Source organism: Amblyomma maculatum, chromosome 7 (assembly GCF_055883805.1).
Source record: "Amblyomma maculatum isolate TAMU_Amacu chromosome 7, ASM5588380v1, whole genome shotgun sequence".
NCBI classification, from domain to species: domain Eukaryota; kingdom Metazoa; phylum Arthropoda; class Arachnida; order Ixodida; family Ixodidae; genus Amblyomma; species Amblyomma maculatum.
Window position 1 is genome coordinate 86,948,918 of NC_139350.1, and position 26,764 is coordinate 86,975,681.

General features: G+C 47.8%; 1 protein-coding gene across 1 annotated transcript in view; it reads left to right on the forward strand.

Annotated features, from left to right (window-relative positions):
- The window catches only part of LOC146183884 (cytochrome P450 3A8-like), a 47,581-nt gene that overhangs the window by 15,334 nt on the left and 5,483 nt on the right, over nucleotides 1-26,764 (forward strand). Inside the window, exons 2-3 of the mRNA XM_084608433.1 lie at nucleotides 4,458-4,647; nucleotides 23,899-24,113. Coding sequence (XP_084464559.1) covers nucleotides 4,458-4,647; nucleotides 23,899-24,113 — 405 coding nt within the window. The remainder of the gene's footprint in view (nucleotides 1-4,457; nucleotides 4,648-23,898; nucleotides 24,114-26,764) is intronic.

Sequence of the window (26,764 nt, forward strand, 5' to 3'; positions counted from 1 at the left end):
TGTTTGTACGGACCGGCCTTGTAAGATTCGGCCCACGCATATATATATATAGTATATATATATGAAGGGGAAATGAGGGTGCTCCTTATAATACATGAAGGAAAGAAGCCAACAGTCGGCGAGGCCAAGGAAAGCATTGGGGACTGTACGTTGTCTTTTTTTTTATTTTTACTTCGATAATTACATAAATTAGTAATGCAATCTGTTCAGGGGAAAGATGACTGCAGGGGGAACAGCGGCCGATGTTGCTTAGTTGGAAGAGCTCCGGACGCGATATTCGGAGGTCATGGGTTCGGTTCCCATCATCGGCACGTTGTTTTTTCTTCTACTTTGTGTTTAATCATCTTTCCCCTGAACAGATGGCATTACTAATTCATGTAATTATCGAATTAAAAATTAAAAAAAAGACAAAGTACAATCCCCAATGCTTTCCTTGGCCTCGCCGAGTGTTGGCTTCTTTCCTTCATATATATATATATATATATATATATATATATATATATATATATATATATATATATATATATATATATATATATATATATACCTCCATGTAATACTCTCTTTGAGTGCAATATATGCTTTTCACCACCGCCACCTTTGCAGTAGGGTTTCTTATTTTTGCTTTTTTTCGGTTCTCTGGTTACAAAAGAGGCTGGTTAGAAACGTGTTTTTTGTCGGTGCTTTCGAAAGCGAGAAATTAAGAATAATTGATCGCCGCGAACATAGTTTTCAAAGAGCGTTTGCGGGCAGGCTCAGACATAAAAAAAACGTCAACTTGGATTGGCTACTCGAAGGCGAGACGCAAGCGACAAGTATTTTGAGAGACTTGAAATGGCACCTTTTAAGAATAAGGCGGAAGAACCGATGTCTCTGTCCATGCTGTTCAGAGGATGAAGGGTCCAGCCTTCTCGTGGAGAATCATTGATACGGGAGTACACAGCGACGAGTGCTCTGGGCTCCGGTTTGGGAGCTTACTCTTCCTTTGTGACTACTGCTCACTTGAAAGGGGCCCATCAACCTTTTGGGGACAGACGTTTTAGGCAACCCCCCAACAAGGGCAACGGAAGTAAACATAGCCACCCAAAATACACCATTCGCTTCAGCAGGGTGACGGCTACACAGGATGCTACCGGTGCCGTAATGCCTGTTTTTGGCGCGTTTTGGATGTGTTCCCTACAAAGGCACCAAGCATGCCACCTTACCCTTTGGTTCATGTCGACAGGGGCCAGGGGAAGTTCGCTGCTGCGGCGCTGCCATCCGAAATCAATGACCTATCTACCTTTAACGATGAGGAGTTCCTAACGACCTGGGTCACTGACGAGAAGCCGAGGCAGGCCATTTTCGCGGCAGTTTCCTCTCACCACGAGACGAACACCGAGGAAATACGTGACGACTTTCGGCAGAAGGAGGCATTCCACGAAATTCACGCTCTGTTGTGGTTGCTGTAGGCGGTCAGTGAAGCGACAGTTCTCCAGGGAGACCTTTGTCTTCGTAGTTCTACAGGCACTCTCTGCAACCCAATTTAGTCATCTGCTCGAACGAGTGCGCTGTGTTTGAGCTCCGGAAGCAGGACTGCATATGTGAATACAATGATTGACTTAAAAAGAAAGGTTTGGTTAGATTTGTGGGGTTTAAAGTTCCAAAGCGACTCAGGCGATGAGAGACGCCGTAGTGGAGGACTCCGGAAATTTCGGGTGCCTGGGTTCCTTAAAGTGCACTGACATCGCACAGCACACGGACGCCTTGCTTTTCGCCTCCACCGAAAAGCGGCCACCGAGGCCAGGATTCGATCCCGCATCCTTGGGAACAGTAGTCGAGCGCCGTAACCACTGCGCCACCCCTGTGGTCGACAACCACCCCGTTACCGTTTACCACACAAGTTTTGCGAAATAGCGCGCCGTCAGTTTTGCATTCACGTTCTTCTGTTTTTTGCCCCCGTTCTTAGAAAGCGACGATGGCCAGAACGCGGCCGGAAGAAGAGAGAAATAACCGCAAGCGCGCGAGCAGTCGACAACATGCTTTTCAACGCAGCGGGGAGCAGACGACGCGGCCGCGCTGCGCGGAGGTTTCGCCAAGATATCTATGGAGGGCGCTGACTCTAGAGTGGCTCAGCCATGCAGGAAGGAAAGAACATAAAAGAGGCCCTGACTTCATTTTTTTGAAGTCGGCCCGGCCGCGCCTCGACCGGACGCCGCAACGTCTCTCCTCCCCCTTTACCCTTTGCATTCTCTTTCTCCGCGACGCTCACGTACAGGTGCAGTCAAAAGTAAATGGAAGATCCGACAGCGTGGCAAACCGTGTCACAACGCTTTCTAACGCCAGCTCTGGTGAAGCGGCGCGCGCTATCAGCAGACCTTTATTTGCAACGTAACGATGGTCACTTTCGGCGGCTGGAACGGATGCTTGTTGATTTTCATATGCGAAGCCACGGACGTTTCTGGCGCTACCGGCGACGTGTTTGAAGAGCGATTCGCGCCGTTTGAAAAAGTCGGCAGCTGGAGTGTGCGGCCATGGGAATATTACCTGGGAGAGAGCACTGCCACGACTGTTTATGCCCGAGGCCGCACGCTCGAGCTGCCGACTATTTTAAAACGGCGCAAATCTGTCTTCAAACACGTCGCCGGTAGCGCCAGAAAACTCCGTGGTGTCGCATGTGAAAATCAACAGGCATCCGTTCCATCCGTCAAAAGTGAGCACCGTTACGCTGCAGATAAAAGTCTGCTGATAACGCGCACCGCTTTCTGGCGACCGAGGTAATCAGTTACGAGAGCCGACGTTAAAAAGCACTGCGACACGGTTTGCCACGCTCTCGGACCTTCCATTTACTTTTGACTGCACCCTAGGGCCACTAGCAACATAGCAACAGCGTCGCCGTTGCTAATGGCCCGACTTGGCTAACCCTGAATTTTGACGTCACTTCCGCCACACTTTCTCCAATGCATTGGGAATGGCAAGGGCCTCTCCTAAATTGTTTCCTTCCTTCATGGGCTCAGAGTCACAGAGGATAGCTTCATGTCCTGTGGCAAATGGTAAAGCCATTTTCTAAACGTGACATTAAATAGTTAATGACACTTCATCATCACTTCCAACTGCACAAAGAAAATATTGCTGAACTCTCAAGAAATTTACAGTAATTTTGAAAAATGTGAAGTTCCAAAATCCTTAGAGTGCTTCTAACAAAATAGACGCGAAAATTATGTAGAAATGAAGGCATATTTCGTGAACAAATATATTTGCGCACATAAGCACTTTCTTGTTCACTTGAACCTGTGTAGTTACCGCAAAAGAAATGCGATTGTTTATGTGCAGCTATTCAAGGTCAGCCTCACGCGTTCAGGAGTTCAATAACTTTAAAGACAACTACAGTTGCAGGTAGAAAGAAGCAAATTTATTTGAAAACGAAGTTGATGGATAGCGCTAGAGCACCGCAGCGACAAATTTCTAAAACAACAGTTTGCTGTTTTACCAGAGTTGGCGGGTTGTTTGAGTACTTTTGGTGGGTTGTGGAAGTGTAAATTGGAAGTTGTGTGAGAACTTTGGGAAGGGCAGGCAGGTGAAGCAAGTGTGTGAATGCGTGTTCGTGCTGGTTTTTCGTGCTTTATGAGCATTTTATGCGTTGTATTTTAGTTGCGAGCTTCGTCAAGGACAGGTGTTTTCTCGCGTGCATGCTAGCCGCAATAAAGGTCGTCGAGAGCACCTGTGCATTCTGTTTATTTGCAATATCACTTAAGGTGGCCCCTCGATTTACTTTTCTGAAAAATGGCGCGGGTCGACTATTGGATTAAAAAGTAACGAGGTACTGAAAAATGCTAACGTCAGTACGTTACCCACTACAATTCTGAAATGGTAAGGAGTATGCTAATAAGTTATCGAAAAAAATGTAAAGCCGTTACTTGTAACGTGTTACCGCCAAAACTATGCCAAACTGCGCAAAACTGAAACTGCAGTGAAAGCATAGGAAATGGAACACCTAAAATATAGCCAAACTATGCTGAATCCGCCGTCATTTCTTTCCGCAGAAACGGTCTATAAATTTGCCGTCGCAGTGTAATTCGGCATATATATTGGTTGAGTGTGTTTAGTTCATTTACGAAGCATACACATTTATATTTGCTCACGGATTAAATAAAACTAGTTTTAAGTGGGTCTCTGCGAAGCATTTTCTGCCGTTGTCCTGTTCCTGCTTGGCCGAAACACCTTTCTAATATGGATCATCCCCCGGCCTGTATCAAGATATTGTTTACTTAATAGTGCGCCTCCTTCGACCTCCCTGGGGCGGAGAAATATTGTCATTGAAGGCCACCCCACACAAAACATCTGGCAGAAGATATAGTTCTAGTAATGATCCTTATCTCAAATAATTACCATTTTTAAACAATGCCTGATGTTTCATTAAAACACCGCTTCAGTGCGTACGTAATCGTTTTACTGTTCCCGCTTGTTCTTTGGTTCAGGTCATGGAGGCGTGGGCGCAGCAGTACGGCAAGGTGTACGGTTTCTACGAAGGAGAGGTTGCGAAAGTTGTCATTGGCGACCTGGCGGCTATCAAGGAATGCTTCGTCAAACGGGCCCACGAGTTCACTGACCGACCACCCATGGTTACGGATATCGAAGTTATAGTGAACAGTCTCCTCGGCCTTAAAGGTATGATACTGAGTTGTTTGAGAAGCTCTATGACATCCAAAATAAATCCACTTTGAAAGAAATCAAAGCCGCCAACCGTAAAAAAAATCAGAAGCGGACTGTTGTCTTCGTTCATTTGTTTGTCATACGAAGCCCCTCATTTCCCCTACAATATATATGTAAGCTTAAAGCCGGTTTTGAGATATTAAGCATATTAACAATTTTCACGAGCTTTAACTACTCATTTGTCTTTGCAACACTCTTCTGTGATATTACCCGCATTATTATAACGTTCTCCATGATAAATCACTGAGCGACAATTAGCTTGCTGCTGGCATGTACTCTGCGGCCAAGTCAGTTACGTGTCACAACTAGAGACGGCAGATCTCTGCTGGGATTTTAAACATACAACATAAATAGCCCTATCATCACACACTGTGGAGGACGGGGACACGTTCTTCAGGGGTTAGATCAATGTAGCCCATTTGAATACATACTTTATATGTAGTCTTGTTCAATTGATTCTTCGAAACTGGCAGATATTTTTGAGTTTGTACAACGTCCCGTCTGGATTAACTGCGACTGTCGTTTCACCAGTATTTCATTTCACCGAGTGCTGTTCCTCACGCGACTAAGCATAAAAAAAATTCCGAGAGTACTGCAGAATCTGCAGTGGATAAATGCGAAAGCCTGAGCGTTGCTGCTGCACTGGCTACATCGCGAGCCTCTTGTCGCACACAACCAGCGTTCCGATGAACACATCCATTTCCCCGGCGTTCTATAATTGTCTTACAAAAAAGCAAAGGCGCAGCATCTGTCACTCACTTAATCTGCCTGACACGGGATCTGGCAAAAACGTCCCCAGAAGAAAAGTCCCCGGAAGAAACGTCCCCGGAAAACATGTCCCTTTTTGCGAAGTGGATAAAAATGTCCCAAAACGGGGACTGAAGTCCTGCGTTTCCCTGTGGCTAGCTGCAGTGATGAATGATGCATGTTACCCATCAGTTTCACCTGTCGGCTTGGAGGTGACCTCGAACATCGAATTGATGCGGGCATTTGTGACAAAAAATAGAGAGAAAAATGATGGCAGCGGTAAACCAGTGACAGCGCATCGTTTTCACTTTGTTTGCGGGGAAAAGAGGAGCTGACCATCGGCTTTACCGGAAAAGCTTGGAGCTATGCTTTAATATGTCCGCGATGCACGACCGGTTAAGCTTCGTCCTGCTTACACCATCATCACCCTTATCACAATTCTACACCAGCATCAGAAGAACGGTTGAACCTTTTGCCAGAAGGTCTGGAAAGTAATTCTAGTGACGTCTTCTGTTTTGGGCTGTTCCCCGAGACTACCACGCGCCGATCCATGTGTACCTTTATAAGTGGTTAGTATTACCAAGCTTATGTTAGACCTGCATGCCATATGATTGCTTAACAAGATACGAAGCTCGAAATCTCGCAACGTATAAAGAGCCATCTGGCTCGTTCACCAAGCTTTTACGCAGTTCTAGTAAACATCTCGGCCGCCCAGAGGATACAGGTTGCAAATGATAATTACATTTAACTGAAAGCCAAAAATGAATGGCATAAAATGTGTACTTTCTTTTATGTGAGTTCCGGATGAAATCATTTTTAGTTCCATTTTTTGCCTTGGGGACGTTTTTTCGCAATTGCTGCTTATTCAGGGGCCGTTTCTTCCGGGGCCGTTTTTTCCGGGCCGTATCTTTCGGGGACCTTTTTTCTGGGGTCGTTTTTACCTATACCCAGCTGACACATCTCACGTACAAACCTCGCCTACGCGAGATTTTCACCGTAAGCCTAGGAATTCTTACGCCTTAAAATTTTCTCTTGCCTGTTGTAGCAGGCATTTGATTCATGAAGAAATGAGAACACACAATTGGGAGTATTAGCATTAGAAAGATTCACTGAATAGTACCCCTAGGCTGTTAATATATTATTTACACCTAGAGTAATATTAGTGTGGAAAGAGTCGCAGTGAAATAAAATTGAAAAAAAAAAACTTTATATCGCCCTCACTTTCCAGAATAGCAAGACTTTGCCCAAACGGTTTATAGAAAGCCACATACAGAACTCTGCACGCTTCCTATGCGCCCTTGTTCATAGGTTCCCAGCGATTCTTCTTAACAGCGCCACTAATTTGTATAAGCCCTCTCGTTCAGGCAAATCGCCTTAGAAATTAATGCAGGATGTGTGCGTTAGAGCGCAACTGTGTCGTTACTCTACAAAGGTTCCATTGCAGCATGGATACTTCCTGTTCCCGTGCTGTCTCTGCGCCATTAAACTACCGCAGTGGCATTTAGGGGCTATTCTACTTCATCAGCATGCAAATGTGAACGTAGCGATTTTCTCAAGATGTATTTTTACAGCAAAATACTGAAATCTATGCCAGCAAATAAATTAAGCAATATAAAGTTCGTAGCGCTTGCGCTTCTTAGAAGTAGTTGTATTGTTATCTTGTTATTTGCAGATATCAGTGTGACAGCAGTAGAGGCCTCTGCGACGGGAAAATAATTGGCGCTATCTCGCCGTACCGTAGGTCATAGAGTTTGCTGTTTGGCCAACGGTGTGCCGATGTCATATGGGATGATCGAGATAGCGCTATGTGGTGTCGGTAGATCACCTGGTATGGCCGAGTCGGTAGGTACGCTAGAAAATGGCGGGGAAAGGTTCTCTGCTCTCGTGATATTGCCAAGCACGGTGGTGGAAACAGCGTCAGTTGGCAGCAGCGCATGGTCGACTCCAGACGTGTCTGAACATCTTCGCGTATCAGGAGCCCGTGTTTTCTAGCGTTCCATATTTCATTCCTAATTTTGTTCCGACCTTCGGCATTAGCTGGGTCAACACAGGGGCGGAATTGGACGAAGCAGTGATCGTTGGTCACAGAAACAACAAGACAGCGGATCCGACGGTCAGCGAGGGCTATATCGCCACTCGCCGCACGCACCGGCCAACCACTCGCTGTACATCATGCAGCTAACGCTGAGGGGCGGTGTTAAGGAAGCAAACATCTGTTCGATCGCCGTGGACGCCTGAAGGCTGCGCCTTCGTTGCCAGGTAACGAATGGATCAGAAAGGCTAAATTGAACATTAATACGGCGCAGTGCTGTATTCACTAACGTCCAACATGAAGCGACCGGGCTATTGGTTCCTAGCGACCGGACCTCAGCGTTGGCTGCATGACCGAGCCAATAGTTAGCCGGCCCGTGTGGAGAATGGCAATGTCTCTGTGACTGGTCACTCACTGCTTTCGTCCGATGCTTCCGTCTGGCTGACGTCCTGTGAAATGAAAGGGCAAACAGAAGCTTATAGCATACGGCTCCATGGTTAGAATAAAGCCAGAATCAACGCCGCACTTGTCCACTGAAAGCACGGTGCAAGATAAATAGGTGGGGACGGGATCCGGTAAAAACGTCCCCTGAAGAAAAGTCCCCGGAGCAAATGTCCCCGGAAAAAAATGTCCTCAGAAGAAACGTCCCCGGAAAAAATGTCCCTATTTGCGGAGTAGGAAAAAATGTCCCCGAACGGGGCTGAAGTCTTGCGATATAGGACGTAGACTATGTTTCCCCTCGGCGAGCTGCAATGATGAATGATGCATGTTAACTTTATTACAGCGGTTTCACCTATCGGCCTGGAATTGACCGCGAATATCGAACTGATGCGGGCATTCATGACAAAAAAAAAATTATGGCAGCGGTAATACAGTGAAAGCGCCTCGTCTTCACTTTGTTTGCTGGGAAAAGAGGAGCCGACCACCTGCTTTACCGAAGAAGCTTGGAGCGATGCTTTAATATGTCCATGATGCACGACCGGTTAAGCCTGGTTCTGCTTATACCATCATCACCTTTATCACAAGTCTACACCAGCATCAGAAGAACGGTTGAACCTCGTCACCAGAAGGTTTGGAAAGTAATTCTAGTGACGTCTTCTGCTTTGGGCGGTTCCCCGAGACTACCATATGCCTATCCGCTTGTACCTTTCTAAGTGGGCAGTGTTACCAAACTTATTAGACCTGCCATATATGATTGCTTAACGAGCTGCGGAGCTCGGAACCTCACAACGCATAAAGAGCCAGATGGCTCTTTATAAGCAGAACGAGGCTTAACCGGTCGTGCATCAAGGAATGTTAAAGCATCGCTCTAAGCGTCTTCGGTAAAGCCGGTGGTCAGCTCCTCTTTTCCCCGCAAATTGAAGACGAGGCGCTGTCACTGGTATTACCACTACCATATTTTTTTTTGCCATGAATGCCCGCATCAGTTCGACGTTCGCGGTCAATTTAAGCCGACAAGTGAAAGCGCTGTAATAAAGTCAACATGAATATTTCATCATTGCAGCTAGCCACGGGGAAACGTAGTCTACGTCCTATAGCGTAAGACTTCAGTTCCGTTCGGGGACATTTTTTCCTACTTCGCCAATGGGGCCATTTGATCCGGGGACGTTTTTTCCGGGGATATATATATATATTTAAATGTGGATTTAATAGTTGATTAGAATGTCTAGCACTGGCAGTAATTCGGGCACAGCAGGATCGGAATACCAGCCGCAGGGCACAGCTTCAGCGCGAGAGAGATGGGCGCCGGAGAGCAGCGATGGTGTTGGCGATGCCGCAGCGTTGTTTCTTCTTCATCTTCTTTACATTTCCCCCGCGTGAAGGGAGAAGAGACAACCAGAGGGTTGTAATAAGGCTTGAGGCGGCTAACATGGACAACCTCACGGCCGCGGCGGCGGTGGTCGGAAGAAGGGGTGACTGGCTCGATGATGTAGTTAACAGGGGATGTGCGTTCCAAGACGCGATAAGGTCCGTGGTATTTCGTTTCTAGTTTGCTGGTGGCAGGAACGCATAGACAAACGAAGCTGTCGGCCAGGAACGTCAGAGCAGGGGTATCGCTATCATGCTGATCTTTGCGATAGCCTTGAGTGTTGGAGGTAAACGTGCAAGCTAGCTGACGGCATTCCTCAGCCTTCTGTACAATATCGGACAAAGCACTGTACTCAGAGGCATCTGGATGGTATGACAAAATTGTGTCCAGAGTACAAGATGGTTCACGGCCGTATAAGAGAAAGAAGGGCGAAAAACCAGTTGTTGCCTGGGTGGCAGTGTTGTACGCGAATGTTACGAATGGCAGTACCTGGTCCCAGTTGGAGCTCCCAGATTCAGATGTAACATACATTGCGAGCATGTCCCCAAGCGTACGATTGAAACGCTCCGTGAGGCCGTTGGTTTGCGGGTGGTACGCGGTTGTATCCCGATGTATCGATTTGCAAGACGACAGAAGCTCTTGGACTACTTCGGAAAGGAAGACACGACCTCTATCGCTCAGTAGTTCGCGAGGGGCGCCGTGTCGAAGAATGAAGTGGTGCAGGAGAAAATGGGCTACCTCTCGGGCTGTCGCCGCGGGAAGTGCAGCAGTCTCCGCATAACGGGTCAGGTGGTCGACGGCGCAGATGACCCATCGATTCCCGGTGGCACTGCATGGTAGCGCACCATAGAGGTCGATTCCCACGCGATCAAACGGGCGAGCTGGACACAGTAAAGGCTGGAGAGGGCCAGCGGGGTGGCGAGAAATCTTGCGTTGTTGACAGGCGGTACAAGAGCGAATGTAACGACGTACGAAATTGTACATTCCCCGCCAGTAATACCTCTGACGAATTCGATCATAGGTTTTCAGGACGCCGGCATGAGCGCTTTGCGGGTCAGTGTGATGGTGGGCACAAACCTCGGAGCGGAGGTGGCGTGGAATGACAAGAAGCCATTTTCTGCCATCTGATTTGTAGTTCTTTCGGTAGAGCAGGCCGTCCCGAATGGTAAAATGGGAGGCCTGTCGGCGGAGTTCCCGAGGATGCATAGCCGCGGAAGTAGTGCCAAGGACATCTAGCAGGTTAGAAACCCAAGGATCTTGTCGTTGCTTGAAAGGCATATCCTCAATGGTGAGTGCTGACAAAGAGGCTTGAGGAGGGGATGATGAGTTAGGCGAACGCACCGGTGACCGAGAAAGAGCATCGGCTTCAGAGTGCTTGCGGCCAGAGCGGTACACTACACGGATGTCGTATTCCTGAAGCCTGAGAGCCCAGCGCCCGAGACGGCCAGACGGCCAGACGGCCTTGAGAGACGCGAGCCAGCAGAGAGCGTGATGATCTCTAACTACATCGAGGGAGTGGCCATATAAGTAAGGGCGGAACTTCGTTATAGCCCACACGATTGCTAAGCACTCCTTTTCGGTAACGGAGTAGTTGGTCTCGGCTTTGGTAAGAGCACGGCTTGCGTAGGCGACAACGTATTCGGAGAAGCCAGGCTTGCGCTGGGCGAGGACGGCGCCGAGGCCGACACCGCTGGCATCGGTGTGAAGTACTGTACGTGCAGTAGGGTCGTAATGGCGAAGGATTGGCGGTGACGTCAGAACATTGCGCAGCGTCTCGAATGCATCATCGCAGGCTGGCCACCAAGAGGGGAGGTTAGGGGCGCCTTTCAAGAGCTGTGTAACGGGGGTATGATGGTCGCGAAATTGCGAACAAAACGACGAAAGTACGAGCAGAGGCCCACAAAGCTTCGCAGTTGTTTCAAAGTGGTCGGTTTCGGAAAGTCAGCAACGGCGCGGAGCTTCTCAGGATCAGGCAGAACTCCATCTTTGCACACAACATGTCCGAGTATTGTGAGCTGGCGGGCACCGAAGCGGCACTTTTTAAGGTTCAGTTGAAGACCGGTGCGGGTTAGGCAGGTGAAAACCTGGCGAAGTCGAGTCAAGTGGGTCGGGAAGTCTGTTGAAAAGACGACGATATCGTCGAGGTAGCATAAACAGATGTTCCATTTCAGGCCACGCATCATTCTTTCAAATGTGGCTGAGGCGTTACAGAGTCCGAACGGCATAACATTAAATTCGTATAGTCCGTCTGGAGTAATAAAGGCGGCCTTAGCGCGATGCTCCTCTGCCATGGGCACCTGCCAATATCCAGAGCGCAAATCGAGTGAGGAAAAGAATTCTGCGCCTTGCAAGCAGTCTAGAGCATCGTCGATTCTTGGCAGGGGATACACATCCCGGCGAGTAATTTTGTTTAGGCGGCGATAATCAGCACAAAATCGTATGGATCCATCCTTCTTTTTAACTAGGACCACAGGAGATGACCATGGACTACAGGATTCTCTAATTACTCCGCGTTGCAGCATGTCATCGACTTGTTGGGCAATAACACGGCGCTCAGTCGGGGACACCCGATACGGCCGCTGATGGAGAGGTGGGTGAGCGCCAGTGTCAATGAGGCGAGTAACGGTCGTCGTGCGGCCCAAGGAAGATTGCGGGATGTCGAAGGAGGAGCGGAATTGGTGTAGAAGGTCAAGAAGTTGTTCTCGGTGGCGCGGCTCTAGAGCGCTGTCCACAGAATGGTCAAAAAGATCCCGCTGTAGCGGATCTGAAGCCACACGAGTTGGAGTCAAGGCGTCTCTTGGCAAACAGAGAATGACAAATCATCAAAGGCGAACAGAAGGTCCACGGGCTCGATGCGGCCGAGGCACTCCCCTTCGATCAACATAGCGGGAGACGCAAGAGGATTGGCTACCAGAAGTGTGCTAGCGCCGTTGTTCATGTCAAGGACGGCAAACGGCAGCGGTAAGTGGCAGCGGCGGCAGACAACGTTAGAGGGCACAAAGAGGACTGTCGCGGCGGTGGTAAAAGAGGCGGTGAGGGGAACCAGAACAGCGCTAACGGGTGGGATGGTTGTGTCATGAGCTACGAGGAGTTTGGTCGCAAAACGAGGACACGGCTCGTGGAGCAGGGCATCAGACGGTGCATCACTCGATTCAATGAGCTCTACTTGAGGACTGGCGCAGTCAATGATAGCATGATGCTGGGACAGGAAATCCCAGCCGAGAATGACGTCATGAGAACATGTGGGGAGAACGACGAATTCGATGATGTACAAGGCTGCAGCAATGACGACGCGAGCAGTGCAGATAGCTGTCGGCTGAATACTGTGAGCGGATGCGGTACGAAGCGATAGTCCCTCGAGAGGCGTAGTCACCTTTCGGATGGAGCGGCAGAGTTTTTGGCTGATAACTGATACAGCGGCACCGGTGTCGACGAGCGCAAGAGTATGAACACCTTCAACGATGACAGGAATGACATTCGCGGGATTAAGACGAGAACTTTGAATTTCTGTCGAATACGAAGTTCGTGCCTCGCGAACTGCGGCGTTTAGTTTTCCGGCTGGGTAACGGGTCGTCGGCGCATTGGCGAAATGGAGCGGCGACGTGGTGATGGCGAACGACGAGGGAGGAAGTCCGGAGGATCAGGGGGTGCTGTTGGAGGACCCGATGGGACTGGGAACTGGGGAGCCAAATAAGGTGGCGCAGGCCGTGCAGCAAATGCCATATTTATTCGGCGCCGGCAGTAGCGTGTAGTGTGTCCAGGGATGCCGCAGTGGTAGCAAATAGGCCTGTTGTCTGCAGTGCGCCATGGAGATGGTGTCTGACGCAAGGGGGGAGCAAAAGCTGTTGGTGCCGAACGCATAGGGTGCGAAGCAAAGGCATATGCTGGCTCAGGAGGTGGACTTGAAGTAACTTCGGCATACGTGCGACGCAATACCTGAGGAGGAGCCGGCGCGAACGCTGGAGCGTAGCTCAGTGGCGCAACGCCGGACGATGAAATTGTGGGCGTGGGGAACGGCATTGAGGGTGCGACCGGAGCTGATTGAGGAGCAGGATTAGGGACGACTTCAGATACATGTTGCTGTATTGCACGGCGAAGCTCCGGAACAAGGCCAGTTGGTGACGACTCCTTAACATACGGCTGCAGGGACAGTTGTCGCGCGATCTCCTGACGTACAAAAGCCTTGATGTCTTCAGAGAGGCTAGATGACCCCCTCTCCGCGGCTAATCCAGCGAGTGATGCATGTGGCTGGCGAATCAAAGCATGCTCCTTGCGGAGTTCGTCGTAGCTTTGACAGAGGTCGTAGATTTCCTTGACCGTATTGGGGCCTTTGGCGATAAGCATGTTGAAAGCGCCGGCATCAATTCCTGTGAGGACCTGACGTTAACGGCCTCGGTCATGGTCGGGTCAACGCGGCGACACAAATCAACAATGTCCTCAATATAACTGGTGAACGTTTCACCGGGCAGCTGTAGTCGCGATCGAAGACGCTGTTCCGTGCGGAGTTTTCGGATGGTGGGGCGGCCAAAGACATCGGAAAATTTGGTCTTGAAATTCGCCCAGGTGGTAAAGTCCGACTCGTGGTTTCGAAACCACAGATTAGCAACATCGCTCAAGTAAAAAATGACATTATTAAGCTTACGGTTGTCGTCTCAGTTATTGTGACGGCTGACCCGTTCGTAAGTGGACAGCCAATCGTCGACGTCGTCATCGCTGCTTCCACTGAAGGTAGTGGGGTCCCGTTGACGAAGGGCACCTGTGCAGGTGACTGGCGGAGGTAGATGCGATGAAGTAGGCTCCGTCGTTGGGGTAGTTAACGTTCTGCTGCGAAGTTCCAGGGCGAGAGTGGTACAGGGAACTTCAGCTTGACCTCCACCAAGTGAAATGTGGATTTAATAGTTGATTGGAATGTCTAGCACTGGCAGTAATTCGGGCACAGCAGGATCGGAATACCAGCCGCAGGGCACAGCTTCAGCGTGAGAGAGATGGGCGCCGGAGACCAGCGATGGTGATGGCGATGCCGCAGCGTTGTTTCTTCTTCATCTTCTTTACAATATATATATATATATATATATATATATATATATATATATATATATATATATATATATATATATTACTCTATGGTTCAAGTTTTCTCGTTCTTCTACTTTATGCTTTTCTGTTTTCTTTTGCAATTGTTGCCCCTCCTGCCAGGACCCGTCACTGGGTCTGCAGTATGATCAAATAAATAAATAAGAGACGATGCCCTACGGCGCAAGTGGCTGCGAGCCATACCACGAAAAGATTGCAAGATAACAGCTTTTTCAAAGGTGAGGATTACTTAACATGTTGTCTCCCTTGCCACGCGCTTTGTGAAAAGTTTCCTGTCGTATGAACACGTGGAGCCTAAAGCCTATTTTCGCGAAAAGTCAAAGCCGTTGTGTTGCTGAGAGGGAGTCAGAATGCTTTCAATGGCTGAATGACTGGATTGCTCGCGCTCATATTTCACACAGAGATAGTCTATGAAAGGCAGTTTTGTTTCTTACTTCGCTTGTGCCGTACATTTGCTTGATTTGGTTCTGTAGCTCGGAAGAAATAGCGTTGCTGGTTGAGTTGCTGCGAGCTCCTTTTCTTTGTCTGACACTGCGAACTTCCTTGCTAAAGGAGTGGTCAGTTTTGCAGACTTCATCAAATGCAATTTTCCTCATTTTCACTGGTGACAGCATGCCTACTATTGAGGCTTCAGTTGTAATGGAGGACAGCATGTACATAACGGTATGCCATCAAAAGTCAAACTTATCAAAATAAATAATAAGTCATCCCCAGCAAAGTTGACAACGTTAGATATATTGTGAAATTCCTAGAGGATGGGTCGAAATTTTTAGCAAAATCAAATGTTCCTGAGGATGTGGTAAAATTTGTGGACCGCCTGCTTCAGGTTTTGGAACAACACCTACCATTAGGGAGCCGTAGTGGCCTGAAAGCGTTAAAGGAACAGCTCGAAATGATCACCATGAAAACGCCCAGATATTCACCTCATTTCATGGTCATTGCAAGTCTTGTTTTTACTATATCTCCGTATGCCTACAAATTCCTGCGACACGCAGGTGTTATTACACTTCCTTACCCATCAACCATAAGTAAGCTTTGTGCATCACGTGAGCTCACGCCACAAGGAGAGACTGATGACAACGTTTTGCCTTACATGATGAAACGTGTGAAGTATCTGCAGCCACATGAATGCGTTGTGACTCTGAGCTGCTTGTAATGTGTGTGAAGTACCACGACAGCTCAAGTTTTCATGGTACAAAGTTTGGTTTCTTCTTTCAAAGAGGTCGCTCACATCCCTCCTGTTAAAAGCATTGACGATTCTGTATTGCATAATGTCACCCGAAGTGGTCACTGGACTAGTCACTCGGATACCAAGCAGTACGCATTGTCACTGACAATAATGCTATCAATAGAAAGGCAATGTCACGCTTCTGCGGTCCATCAAAACTAGTTTATGTATCCACATCCTTGAGACCCAAACAGACCGCTATTATTTTACATAGTTCATAAGGTGCACTTCCTAAAATGTGTGCGAAATAACTGGATAAACAAAAAAAATCATGGCACGAATTTGTACCACTCAGCGTTTGAGATAGTTAACTATTCAATTGACTGCGACCAAATTATTTGCGCTTCGTTCGAAGCAAAGCGCAAGTTCGACAAACTGGAAGAAGGGTGTTTGCTAAAGCATGGCTACCAACTCACCTCAAAGGCTTTGAATACGTCAAAGTTAGAGCGCCAAAATATGATGATTGCTCTACAAGCCTTCAGTCAATCTACCGCAGAAGGGCTTCTGGCGCATGCCAGTGACATTTATCGAGCAGTAGAAACTGCGAACTTCATTTACATTATTGTTCGTTGCTGGTCGGTAGTCAATGTAAAACACCTTCAAAAGGTTTTGAGAAGCGTGATCCTTTCCAAGAACCGGTCAAGAGAATGGTGAACGATGAAAAAATTCAATTTGTTCCAAACAATTCTGACTGGTTGGACGTATGGATCTGTCTACGTTTTAACAATGGAGGTTTCACTCGTGAAGCAGTTGCTGTCTTGCGACTTACGTCCGGCTGGCTTATGGAATTTTCTCGTTATGACACTGAAGACCTTACGCTGCGCTATGTCCTTCTGGGAAACGGTCAGACGGACCCACTCTATAAGCGAAGTTTGGCCAATATTGTGACGAAGAAGACATGAGCGTTTCTGCTGACAGACGACGACGCTAAAGTGTGTCCAGTTAAGTGGGGTGTGCTGTGTCCCGCTGTGATAGATAAAGCAGGCTAGCTGGATGAACTATAGCCATATTAAAGCCTTCTGTAACATCCTGGTGGAGGTTAAGGGTAACAATTGTACCTGTTGTTGAAGAAGCGAGGTGCTGAGTGCCAACGGCTTGCAGTGGTGGGAGATATATCCGACACGATGACAAAAAAAAGCATATGAGACGGTCGTCAGGAGTGCGCCATTCCGCTGTATTTCGAAAGCCATATCGAGGGTAGAAACTATTCCGGGGAGTGGTAGAGGCAGTAACAGGAGTTTAGGGAATGTGTTCGGTCATGGTTTGAGCGGTGGAGATTCCTATGTTAGCAACCTCTTGACGGACGACTTCTTTTATCAAGGAAACTGTAGCAGTGTTGTTAGAAGATACTGGAGGAGCAGTAGAGAGCACAGGTGGCAGTGCCTCTAATTTTCGGCGCACGATGCATGTGAAATTATCTTTTGCAGACAACCGTCTCAAAGTCGCTGACTCAGCGCAGGTGGAACTAGCAGCAGTGTTTGGCAGCCGGCAAAAACGAGGAGATATTCTACGAAGTTTACCTTGTTCGAAAAGCCGACAGGTATGTAACACGGCATCAACGGTTATGAAGTCTTTACATAATAGAAGATTGAAGGCGTCGTCGGCAATACCTATGAGTAAATGGCCGATTTTGTCTTCGGTCACACCCTAGTCAACCTTGCGGCACAAAGCGAGGACATCTTGTATGTAGGCAACGTACGGTTCCGTCACCGCCGCCGTTTGTGCGCGCGGCGCCAGGTCTCCCTTAGCGGCAAGCATGTTCCCAATGGGCTTACCAAACAGATCATGCAGCTTTTGCTTACATATTTCCCATGAAGCTAGTCAGAGCTCGCGCGGAACGTACCATTTGCACGCCGCACTAGTGAGAAAGAAGATAAGATTAGCTACCATCACAGTGGCATCCCATCGATTATTCGCGTTGGCGCGTTCATGCAGGTCGAGCCAATCGTATACGTCCACGTTGTCAACGCCACAGAATAGGCCAGCGCGGGGCTGGACCAAGACGACGGCTTGTGGGGCCGTTGAAGAGGAAGCGGTAGTTGCTGGGTCGGCGGCAGTAGACATGTTGAAGGTTCCAATGTGACGACTGATGCGGAGGTCCAGCGTGGGGTGCTGGGATCGAATTGCACCCTCACCTCACCACGCCATTATGCATCGCAATATGGATCGCATCCGTCTCCACTATCCGAGCAAGTCCTTCCCGCACCGCCCCGAATTCGCTCACCATACTCGCAATCCCGTCGCTCCTGCCCTCCTGTTCCTCGCCGCAGCTCTTTACCTTCCTACACCGGCGACTTCGCGGAAAACTAGGAAATGCAGCTTCCGGAGGTGACGCTGCATTCTCGACCTGGACTGCAAATCCTCTGCCGACCTCTCCTGTACCAAGTAACTTGATCATTATTTATGTGAGTGGTGTTTCAGTTACTGCTCTTATTCACAGTGGTGCCCAAATATCTGTTATGAGCTCCTATTTTCGCCGTCGCCTTAAGAAAGTAATGACCCCAGCTGCGACATCCACTGTCCGCGTAGCCGACTGTAGTTGTGCTGCTGAAGCCCGCATGTGTACTGCCCGTGTAAGTGTCGCCGATTGATCATCATACATCTGTTCTTTTCACTGTTCTGCACAGCTGTTCTCAAGACGTAATTCTTGGCTCGACTTCTTATCTGCAAATTCCGCCCTCATAGTCTGTTCTGCTGGTATTCTGCGCCTCGACCTGCCTATGCGCTCCGATGACCGACCAAGCCACCTCGCCTTCGCTCCGCCCCATTCTGTCGCCTGCCGCCGGAAGCTGCCATCTATGTCCCTCTAGTCCACTATTCAGCCGTTCCTGACGGGGACTATCTTGCCTGCCCTGTCACCGATGATGCAACGTAATGCTACACTTCCTCGTTTTATCTTAAATGTCCGTCAAAATCAAGCCACTCTGCCTATCCTCAACTTAAGTTTATCGCCACAGGCACTCCCAGAAGGCATTGCACTTGCTGAACTCTCCTCGCTGAGCGAATCCGCAGTCTCGGTTCTCAAGCACGCGTCTCCGTCTGAAGTTCCTAGTGCCCCCGCCCAATGCAGCTCCAGTTCTGGTATCGTCTCTGGGATGATTTCCACCGATCTACCACACGATCTCGCACAAGATCTGCACAAGCTTCTGCTTACTTACAGTGATATCTTCGACATTGGTCGCTGTCCACTGAGTCAGACAACCGCCGTTACTCACCGTACAGACACCGGTTACGCCAGTCCTATCCATCAGCGCCCATATCGTGTGTCCTATTCAGATCGTCAAGTGATGCAAGGGGAGGTCGATAAGATGCTAGCTACATCATCGAGTCTTAGAGTAGCCCGTGGGCGTCCCCGGTGGTGCTCGTCAAAAAGAAAGTCAACACATGGCGTTTTTGCGTTGATTACCGCCGCCTCAATAAGATAACCAAGAAAGGTGTCTATCCTCTCCCTCGAATAGATGATGTCCTCGACTGCTTACACGGCGCCAAATACTTTTCATCGATTGATCTACGTTCGAGCTACTGGCAGATTACCGTCGACGAACGCGACCGGGAGAAAACAGCGTTCATCATACGTGATGGTCTCTATACAGTTCAAGGTGATGCCATTCGGCCTTTGTAATGTTCATGTGACCTTAGAACGGATGATGGACTCATTGCTTCGGGGTTTCAAGTGGACAACTTGTGTTTGTTATTTAGATGATGTTTTTGTTTTTTCGTTGTCTTTCGACACCCACTTGGATCGTTTTTCTTCAATTCTCGCAATTTTCCGCCAAGCTGGCCTTCAGCTCAACGCCAAGAAATGCCGCTTCGGTCACCGCGAAACTAAGATTCTTGGCCACCTGGTTAATACTGGCGGCGTCCAGCCCAACCCAGACAAAGTCCGCGCAGTCAGTTCATTCCCAGCTCCTAGTTCAGCTCTTGACATCCGAAGTTTCATTGGCTTGTGCTCCTATTTCCGTTGGTTTGAGCCAAACTTTGCAGTCATCGCACGACCTTTTACCAACCTGTTGAAAAAGGACGTGCCCTCCTGCTGGGGACCGGACAAGCCGGACGCTTCTCAGCACTTGTTGCCGCACTCACCACACCACCAGCTTAGCCTATTTTTGCCCGTCCGTTCCGACAGAACTTCGCACCGACGCCAGTGGCCATGGCATTGGAGCAATCATTGCTCAGCGACAGAGTGGTCACTACCGAGTTATCTCTTATGCAGGTCGTCTCCTATCCGATTGAGGACAAAATTATTCAATTACTGAGCGTGAATGCCTTGCTCTCGTGTTGGCCGTTGCCAAATTTCGTTTTTACTTATTTGGCCAACATTTTACTGCTGTTACTGACCCTACTTGCCGTCTTGGACGGTGGGCGTTACGACCGCAAGAGCACACCTTTTCGATAACTTATAAATCTGGTCGACATCATCGTGATGTAGTTTGTTTTTGTCCCGCTACCCAGTGGATTCCCCTCCTTCTTCCGAGTGCGGAATTGACAACTGTGTCCTCTCAATTTTCGATTTCTTTAATATTGTATATGAACAGCGCTTGGATGTCTCCCTTGCCCAAACTACCGACCAGCTCACCACCAACTCAACGCATCCTTCTGTCGCCCAGTTTGTGCTCCTGGTGGCCTCGAGTTCTTGTTGGTTGTGCCTCACCATCTTCGCTTTACCGTTCTAGAACAGCTGCATGATGCACCCGCAGCTGGCCACCTGGGTGTTACCCGTACCCATGGCAACGTACGTCGACGTTTCTTCTGGCCTGAACTCTACCGATCTGTGCGGCGCTATAATGCAGGTTGCGAGCTGTGTCAACGAAGGAATAACAAATAGGTAACTGACAGGCTGTCACTATCGCGTTTCCATTCAGCAAGTGTATGAGTGCGAGGCAAAACTCAGTTTGAAAAATTCGTTGCCAGTTCTACAAACAGAAGACATCAGGACTCCTGAAACGAGTGTACGAAAGAAGCAAAACTTTAATAAAGACATCAACATTGAAGTAACAGAGCCCGACCTGAAGCTTTGTCTAGTAAATTCCAGTGATCACTTACGTAGCCGGATATTGTGCTCATGCAGCTTCCAAGTCATTGAGGTGTGAAGAATGCAGAAAACTTCTTGTGATGGCAAGAATTATGGAGGGAGCACCAGTAAACGATAGTCTCATTGACAGCCTTAATCAAGGCGGTATTTGCTCCCAAGCTCTATTTGTTATAAGTGCAGTCATGCATGAACACGCTGTTATAGAACAGCTTCTACCTGAGAAACACTGCTTGAACTCCTTGAAGTTGTCAGACCAGAGAGCTGTTCCCAAGTAACTAACAGCAAGGGTCTTGCCCGAATTTGATGACCTTGACCATAGCCTCCCGTACTCTCTGTGCCTGGCAACTCCGCGCTCCCCGGTCGTCGTCGCCGCTCCTCCTCCGTTGAGGAGTTACGCCGCTGGCTGCCGAGAGGTGGCGAGAGCGACGTAGGGTCACCATCCCCAGGCTACAGTGTACTAGAATACTTTGGCATTCTAATACACTGTACCCGAAGTTGGTTGACCGGCTACACGCAGTGTTGGTTCCCCCTCGTCGCGCCGTGTACAATGCTGCGAAGCGTGGAATGCTGTACAAGAGGGAGGTCGAGGGAGACACGTACGGAGGGGCGCGTATTGCGGAAATTGTTTGCACGCTGGGAGGTAACGATGAATTTGTGCGCAGGAACAAGAGCAGTAGCAAAAAAAAAAAGAAAGAGAAAAGCACGTCTGTTCCTGCAAAGGAAAATGAACATAGGTGCGATCGGCTGCGATGGGGATAGTGGTGACGTCATATCAGGTTTTGGCAGAGCTTTCACAGGAGCCCGCTAGTTGCGGCGATTTGAGAAATATTCATTAGAATACTTACTTCACACTCATTTATGTTCATAAAGTGGATTGTTTTGGTCACTCCCAATGCGATACCTACCATCTGCGCTGGAAATCTGGGCGGCAATTTGTTTATTCAGTATACCTTTAATGCTTTTGCGGGCGCAAGTCAGCCCAATAAAGAGTTTACTGAAGTGAAGTTCAAACCCGCTCATTTGTTGGCAATGGCATTGTCACCACTACGTGACAATACTGTTTCGTAGTGTATTTCGTCAGGGTCTGGTACAATGTGCTTGCCGGAAGACAGTCCTCTATAAATAGAGATATTTAGATTTGCAGAGACCAGCTGTTGTTGACGAACAGCGGTTTTCCAGACCCCTGCCACGCAGTAACAGCGGCCGCGATTGTCAATGCACGTGCGCAGTAAGGGTCCCGCAAACCGGTATACATCTACGCTGGTACGTCTTCGGCAAACCAGTTGTTCGAAGTGTTTGTGATACAGGTGTGTATTTGTATTTCAAAAATCAACATGTACTTCGTGAAGAGCTGAAAACTTTGGAGAAATTTTCACTTAGCTTGTCCTCCTGTTGAATTGTTTGCTTGCAATTCAGAGGTACTCGGAAGTGCTTCTATACACGTACAGAAGCGGCCACTTAGTTACCAAGCTTGCTCCCACATTCTTTAATAATAGTAAGTTGCTGATGCTTGGCACTTACCTCTAATACAATTACTTTTCAGCATTGCCTTGTACCGAATGCGCAAGCTAAAGGTAACCACGATTTTAAAGCAGACGAAATGTCCTGGTCCCAGTAATCCTTGTGAAGGCTGCACAAAGTAGTTTGGCCAAGTCTGGGTCATTTTAACGTCCTCTAATGCTAATATTTTTTAAAGAGGAATTGGATATCTAGGTTTTATTATATTGGCTTCAGTAACAAAATATTGATGCAGAAGTTGCACATGATCTTCAAAAAGCCGGTTTCGTTTTCTGCATATTACGTTTGGACCCACGTTTCTATTTTGCTTTTTGCTTGTCTAAGCCAATATTATGCTTTGTGATTAGTCGTCCGAGTTGCTAAGCAAGGCGATATTATCGGCGGATCACAGATTACGGAGGTAATCCACACTAATCCTCATCCACAACATTTCTCAGTCCAAATCTCTTAACACGCCCCATATATACGCTATGAATTAGCTGTAAATATCACTGCAGAGATTGCGTCTCCTTTCCTTACTCCTGAATTGTTGACATTTTATTGTGGTATTTTTGGATGGCTGCGGAACCACTATATAATATTTTTGAATAGAGATTTGCAGCCTGATTTTGTAACGCCTGCATGAGTGCCGAGGCTAGGACTGAATCAAATACTTTCCCGATCGTAATCTATGAAAGCTGTATGATGAAGGCGATACGCCTTCTAGAATAAAGGTCTGCGAGCCAAGGTTTCCCCGAACTATAGTGACACAGTCAGATTTCGTACACACACACACACACACACACACACACACACACACACACACACACACACACACACACACACACACACACACACACACACACACACACACACACACACACACACACACACACACACACACACACACACACACACACACACACACACACACACACACACACACACACACACACACACACACACACACACACACACACACACACACACACACACGCACACGCACACGTACACGCACGCACACACGCACACAAACAGGTGTACGTACCATGTAGTAGAGTGAAATGCTTTCTAAATCCGATACGTTCTAAGAACTAGTTTAGTGCTACGCTTCTGAGTGGGGAACTATAATAAAAGAAGCCTGTCACAGCTATCCTTATTGCAGATGCCTGTTATTCACATTTACCTGCTGGTGCTGCTGAAGCACTGTAGTGCTCTTGATTGGCATATTGAATGCCGTTTCGATGTTCTCCTTACTTTGCATAATATTAATTTTAAGCGATGATCTTATAAAGAAGGCTCAAATTCATACTGTAAAATTAAAGTTTCAGGAACGAAACATGGATACATTTACAGTTAAATGTCGCAAGGGCAACATACAAAGTTTGGATCCTGCCTTTGACCAAGTGGCGCGTAAATGTTTTCACTATGTGCTGGTGCAGAGTTAGCCAAATTTACGTGCAAAACATATTTCATAGCAGCTGGGGTAGGGCTACGGTTTACGCGGAAAATCCATTTTTGCGTCGTTTTTTTTCTCAGTTCATGTTTATGTGGGTTTGGCTCAATAAAAAAAAAAACTATTCCTACTTCTTTCCACACAGAGCAACGATGTATGGAGAGCAGGATTTCAGTTTTTAGCTAAAACATGGGGCCATATAATCGTGAAGAGCACGCGGCACATTGTACAAAGCGGGCAAAATCGTTGCTTTCCTCAGTATGCATGCGACAAAAATAGATTAACCATCCAGTTGCTGTTTTTTTCGCAGGAGACGAATGGAAAACCGTACGGAGCTTGCTGAATCCAAGCTTCACCACGGCAAAGATGAAACTGATGCTGGACGTCATTCACCGGTGCTCGGACGCCACGGTTGAGATCCTCAACGACCGAGTGCGGGACCATGGAGGTGCCCCAGTGAACCTGTCCAGGCTCTGCCAGGGACTCTCCATCGACGTCATCTCCAAATGCCTTCTGGGGTGGCAGGTGCGAGACCTTCCGGATGTCGTAAATATAGAGCCAACAAGGTTTGCTTCAGGCCACTATGCAGTATTGCTCGTTTTAAAGCAGGAATGCATTTAATGTATGCCCTCCACTGTTCGTCCGTCCATACCACGAGGAGACGGCTAGGATTAGGCAAAAAATATTCGGATTAACGCCATATTTCTCAAGGTGAGTCCTGTAACTAAAGGACGGTAATTGAGCTGTAAAGAAAACTAGTGTGATGCCCTTAAATGGGGTTACACTTTCGTATGCGAAGGTAAGTACATTCAGAGTGAGAGGAAAGGAGACAGGGGCGATGGTAACACGAAAACAAGTTTAATAAATGAATATTTGGTTAAGCTACTAATGTCGGTGCGGCTCATTGAAGACTGCCGTGTTTCTGTTTGTCATTCCGCCAAGGTCGACACCACTCGCGTGAAGATTCCTACGTCGGAGGCTGAAATGTTTCACTGCAGCAGTGGTCGATGCAGGGAGCTGAATTGCTTGTAAACACGGGCAAGTTAGCCGGGCTTCTTTCGGGTCTCGATCTTCCTTGACTTTGGGGCGGAAAGTGTTCGAATGTTCTCGGATCTCTCCTATTGCGAGTCTTCTCCTTCACTTTGAAGCTACATTCGTGGGTGAGACCTATTAGGTGTCTCGTGCTTGCGTGTTGTTATACAACATACGAGAGTCGCCGTCCTCCTCATCCACGCGTCGTCCAACAGTTTATGCCTACGTGACAGTTTTGATGCGGAAGTTTCTCTCTTTCGCTTTCTCTCTGGCGGGCATGGAACCTGAAACACGGTGTTTACACACGGCGACCACGGGAAAGGTAAGGTTCCGCTAGGGGCGCTCATCCCTTCCTGCTCTTTCTTCGTCCGTGCTGCTTTAACGCTTTCAAAAAAAAAAAAAGACAAAACAAAGATCGCACTAGTGTGCTCTGGCTGTAGCCTTTGGATGTCACATTAGGTTATTTACCCGTAGAGTGGGAATCAAACCCAACACCTTTGATCTGCGCGAAGGAAATGCTACCCATAGGCAAACAGAGGTCGTTGATTGAAACAGAGTAAAGGTGGGCCTGCCAAATGCGCTCTATCCCAGTCTTATTCTTCTTGTTATTTCCTTTTCATGGTCCGGATCTGCGGTTACTACCTGTCCTAAGTAGACATATTTGACTGCTACTTCCAGTACTTCGCTACCTAATGTGAACTGCTGTTCCTTCCCGAGGCTGTTGAACATTACTTTAGTCTTCTGCATATTGGTTTCCAAGCCTACCTTTCTACTTTTCCTGTCTAGGTCATCAATCATTATTTGCAGTTCATCCCCCGAGTTGCTTAGCAAGGCAATGTCATTAGCAAATCGCAGATTACTGAGGTATTCTCCATCTACCCTTATCCCTAACTGCTCCCATTCCAAGTCTCTGAATACTTCCTCTAAGCAAGCTGTGAATAGTACTGGGGAGATTGTGTCTCCTTGCCTAACACCTTTCTTTATGGGAATTTTGTTACTTTCTTTATGCAGAACTATGGTTGCTGTGCAGCCACTATATATATATATATTCCAGCAATTTCACGTACGGCTCGTATACCCCCTGATTTCGCAATGCCTGCATCACCGCCGAGGTTTCAACTGAGTCAAATGCGTTTTCGTAATCAATGAATGCTATGCATAAGGGCTGGTTATACTCCGAGCATTTTTCTATCACCTGATTGATGGTATGGATATGATCAATAGTAGAGTCCCGTTTCCAAAACCCTGCTTGATCCTTTGCTTTATTGCAGTCTAAGGTTGTCCTGATTCTATTAGCGATTACCTTAGTAAATACCTTATACGTAACAGACAGTAAGCTGATTGGTCTGTAATTTTTAAGGTCCTTAGAGTCCCTTTGTTATGAATGAGGAGAATGTTTGCATCCTTCCATGGTTCCGGTGCCGTCGATGACACAGGGTGGCCAGTTTTTCTAGCACGATATCCCCCCCCCCCGTCCTTCAGCAAATCTGTAGTTATCTGATCCTCTCCAGCTGATTTCCCCCTTTTCATAGTTTCTAGTGCTTTCTTGACCTCGTCCTTCGTACCTGGTGGAACGTCTGACTGTTTTTCTCTACCGCCAATCTCATTACGGTCCTGACTACTTTGGCTACTGTAGAGATCTGTATAGAACTCCTCGGCTACTTTGATTATCTTGTCCATATTCGTGATGACGTTGACCGCTTTGTCCCTTATAGCATACATCTGGTTTTTGCCTATGCCTAATTTCTTCTTTACCGCTTTAAGGCTTCCCCCGTTCTTCACAGCATGCTCAATTTTCTCCATGTTATACTTCCTTATATCGGCCACCTTGCGCGTATTGATTAGCTTTGATATCTCGGCCAATTCGATCTGGTCTGTTGGATTGGAAGCTTTCAAACTCTTGCGTTTCGTAATCAAATCTTTCGTCTCCTCAGACAGCTTACCAGTATCCTCTATATCCTACCACCTACTTCTACCGCGCACTCAGTAATGATATCTCTTAAATTATTGTTCCTTGCTTCTAGAGTAATGTCGCCATCCTCGGTTAGAGCTGAATACCCATTCTGTAGCGAGATCCTGAACTCTTCTGCCCTCCCCCTCACCGCTAATTCGTTGATGGGTTTCTTTCTTGCTAATCTGTTGCG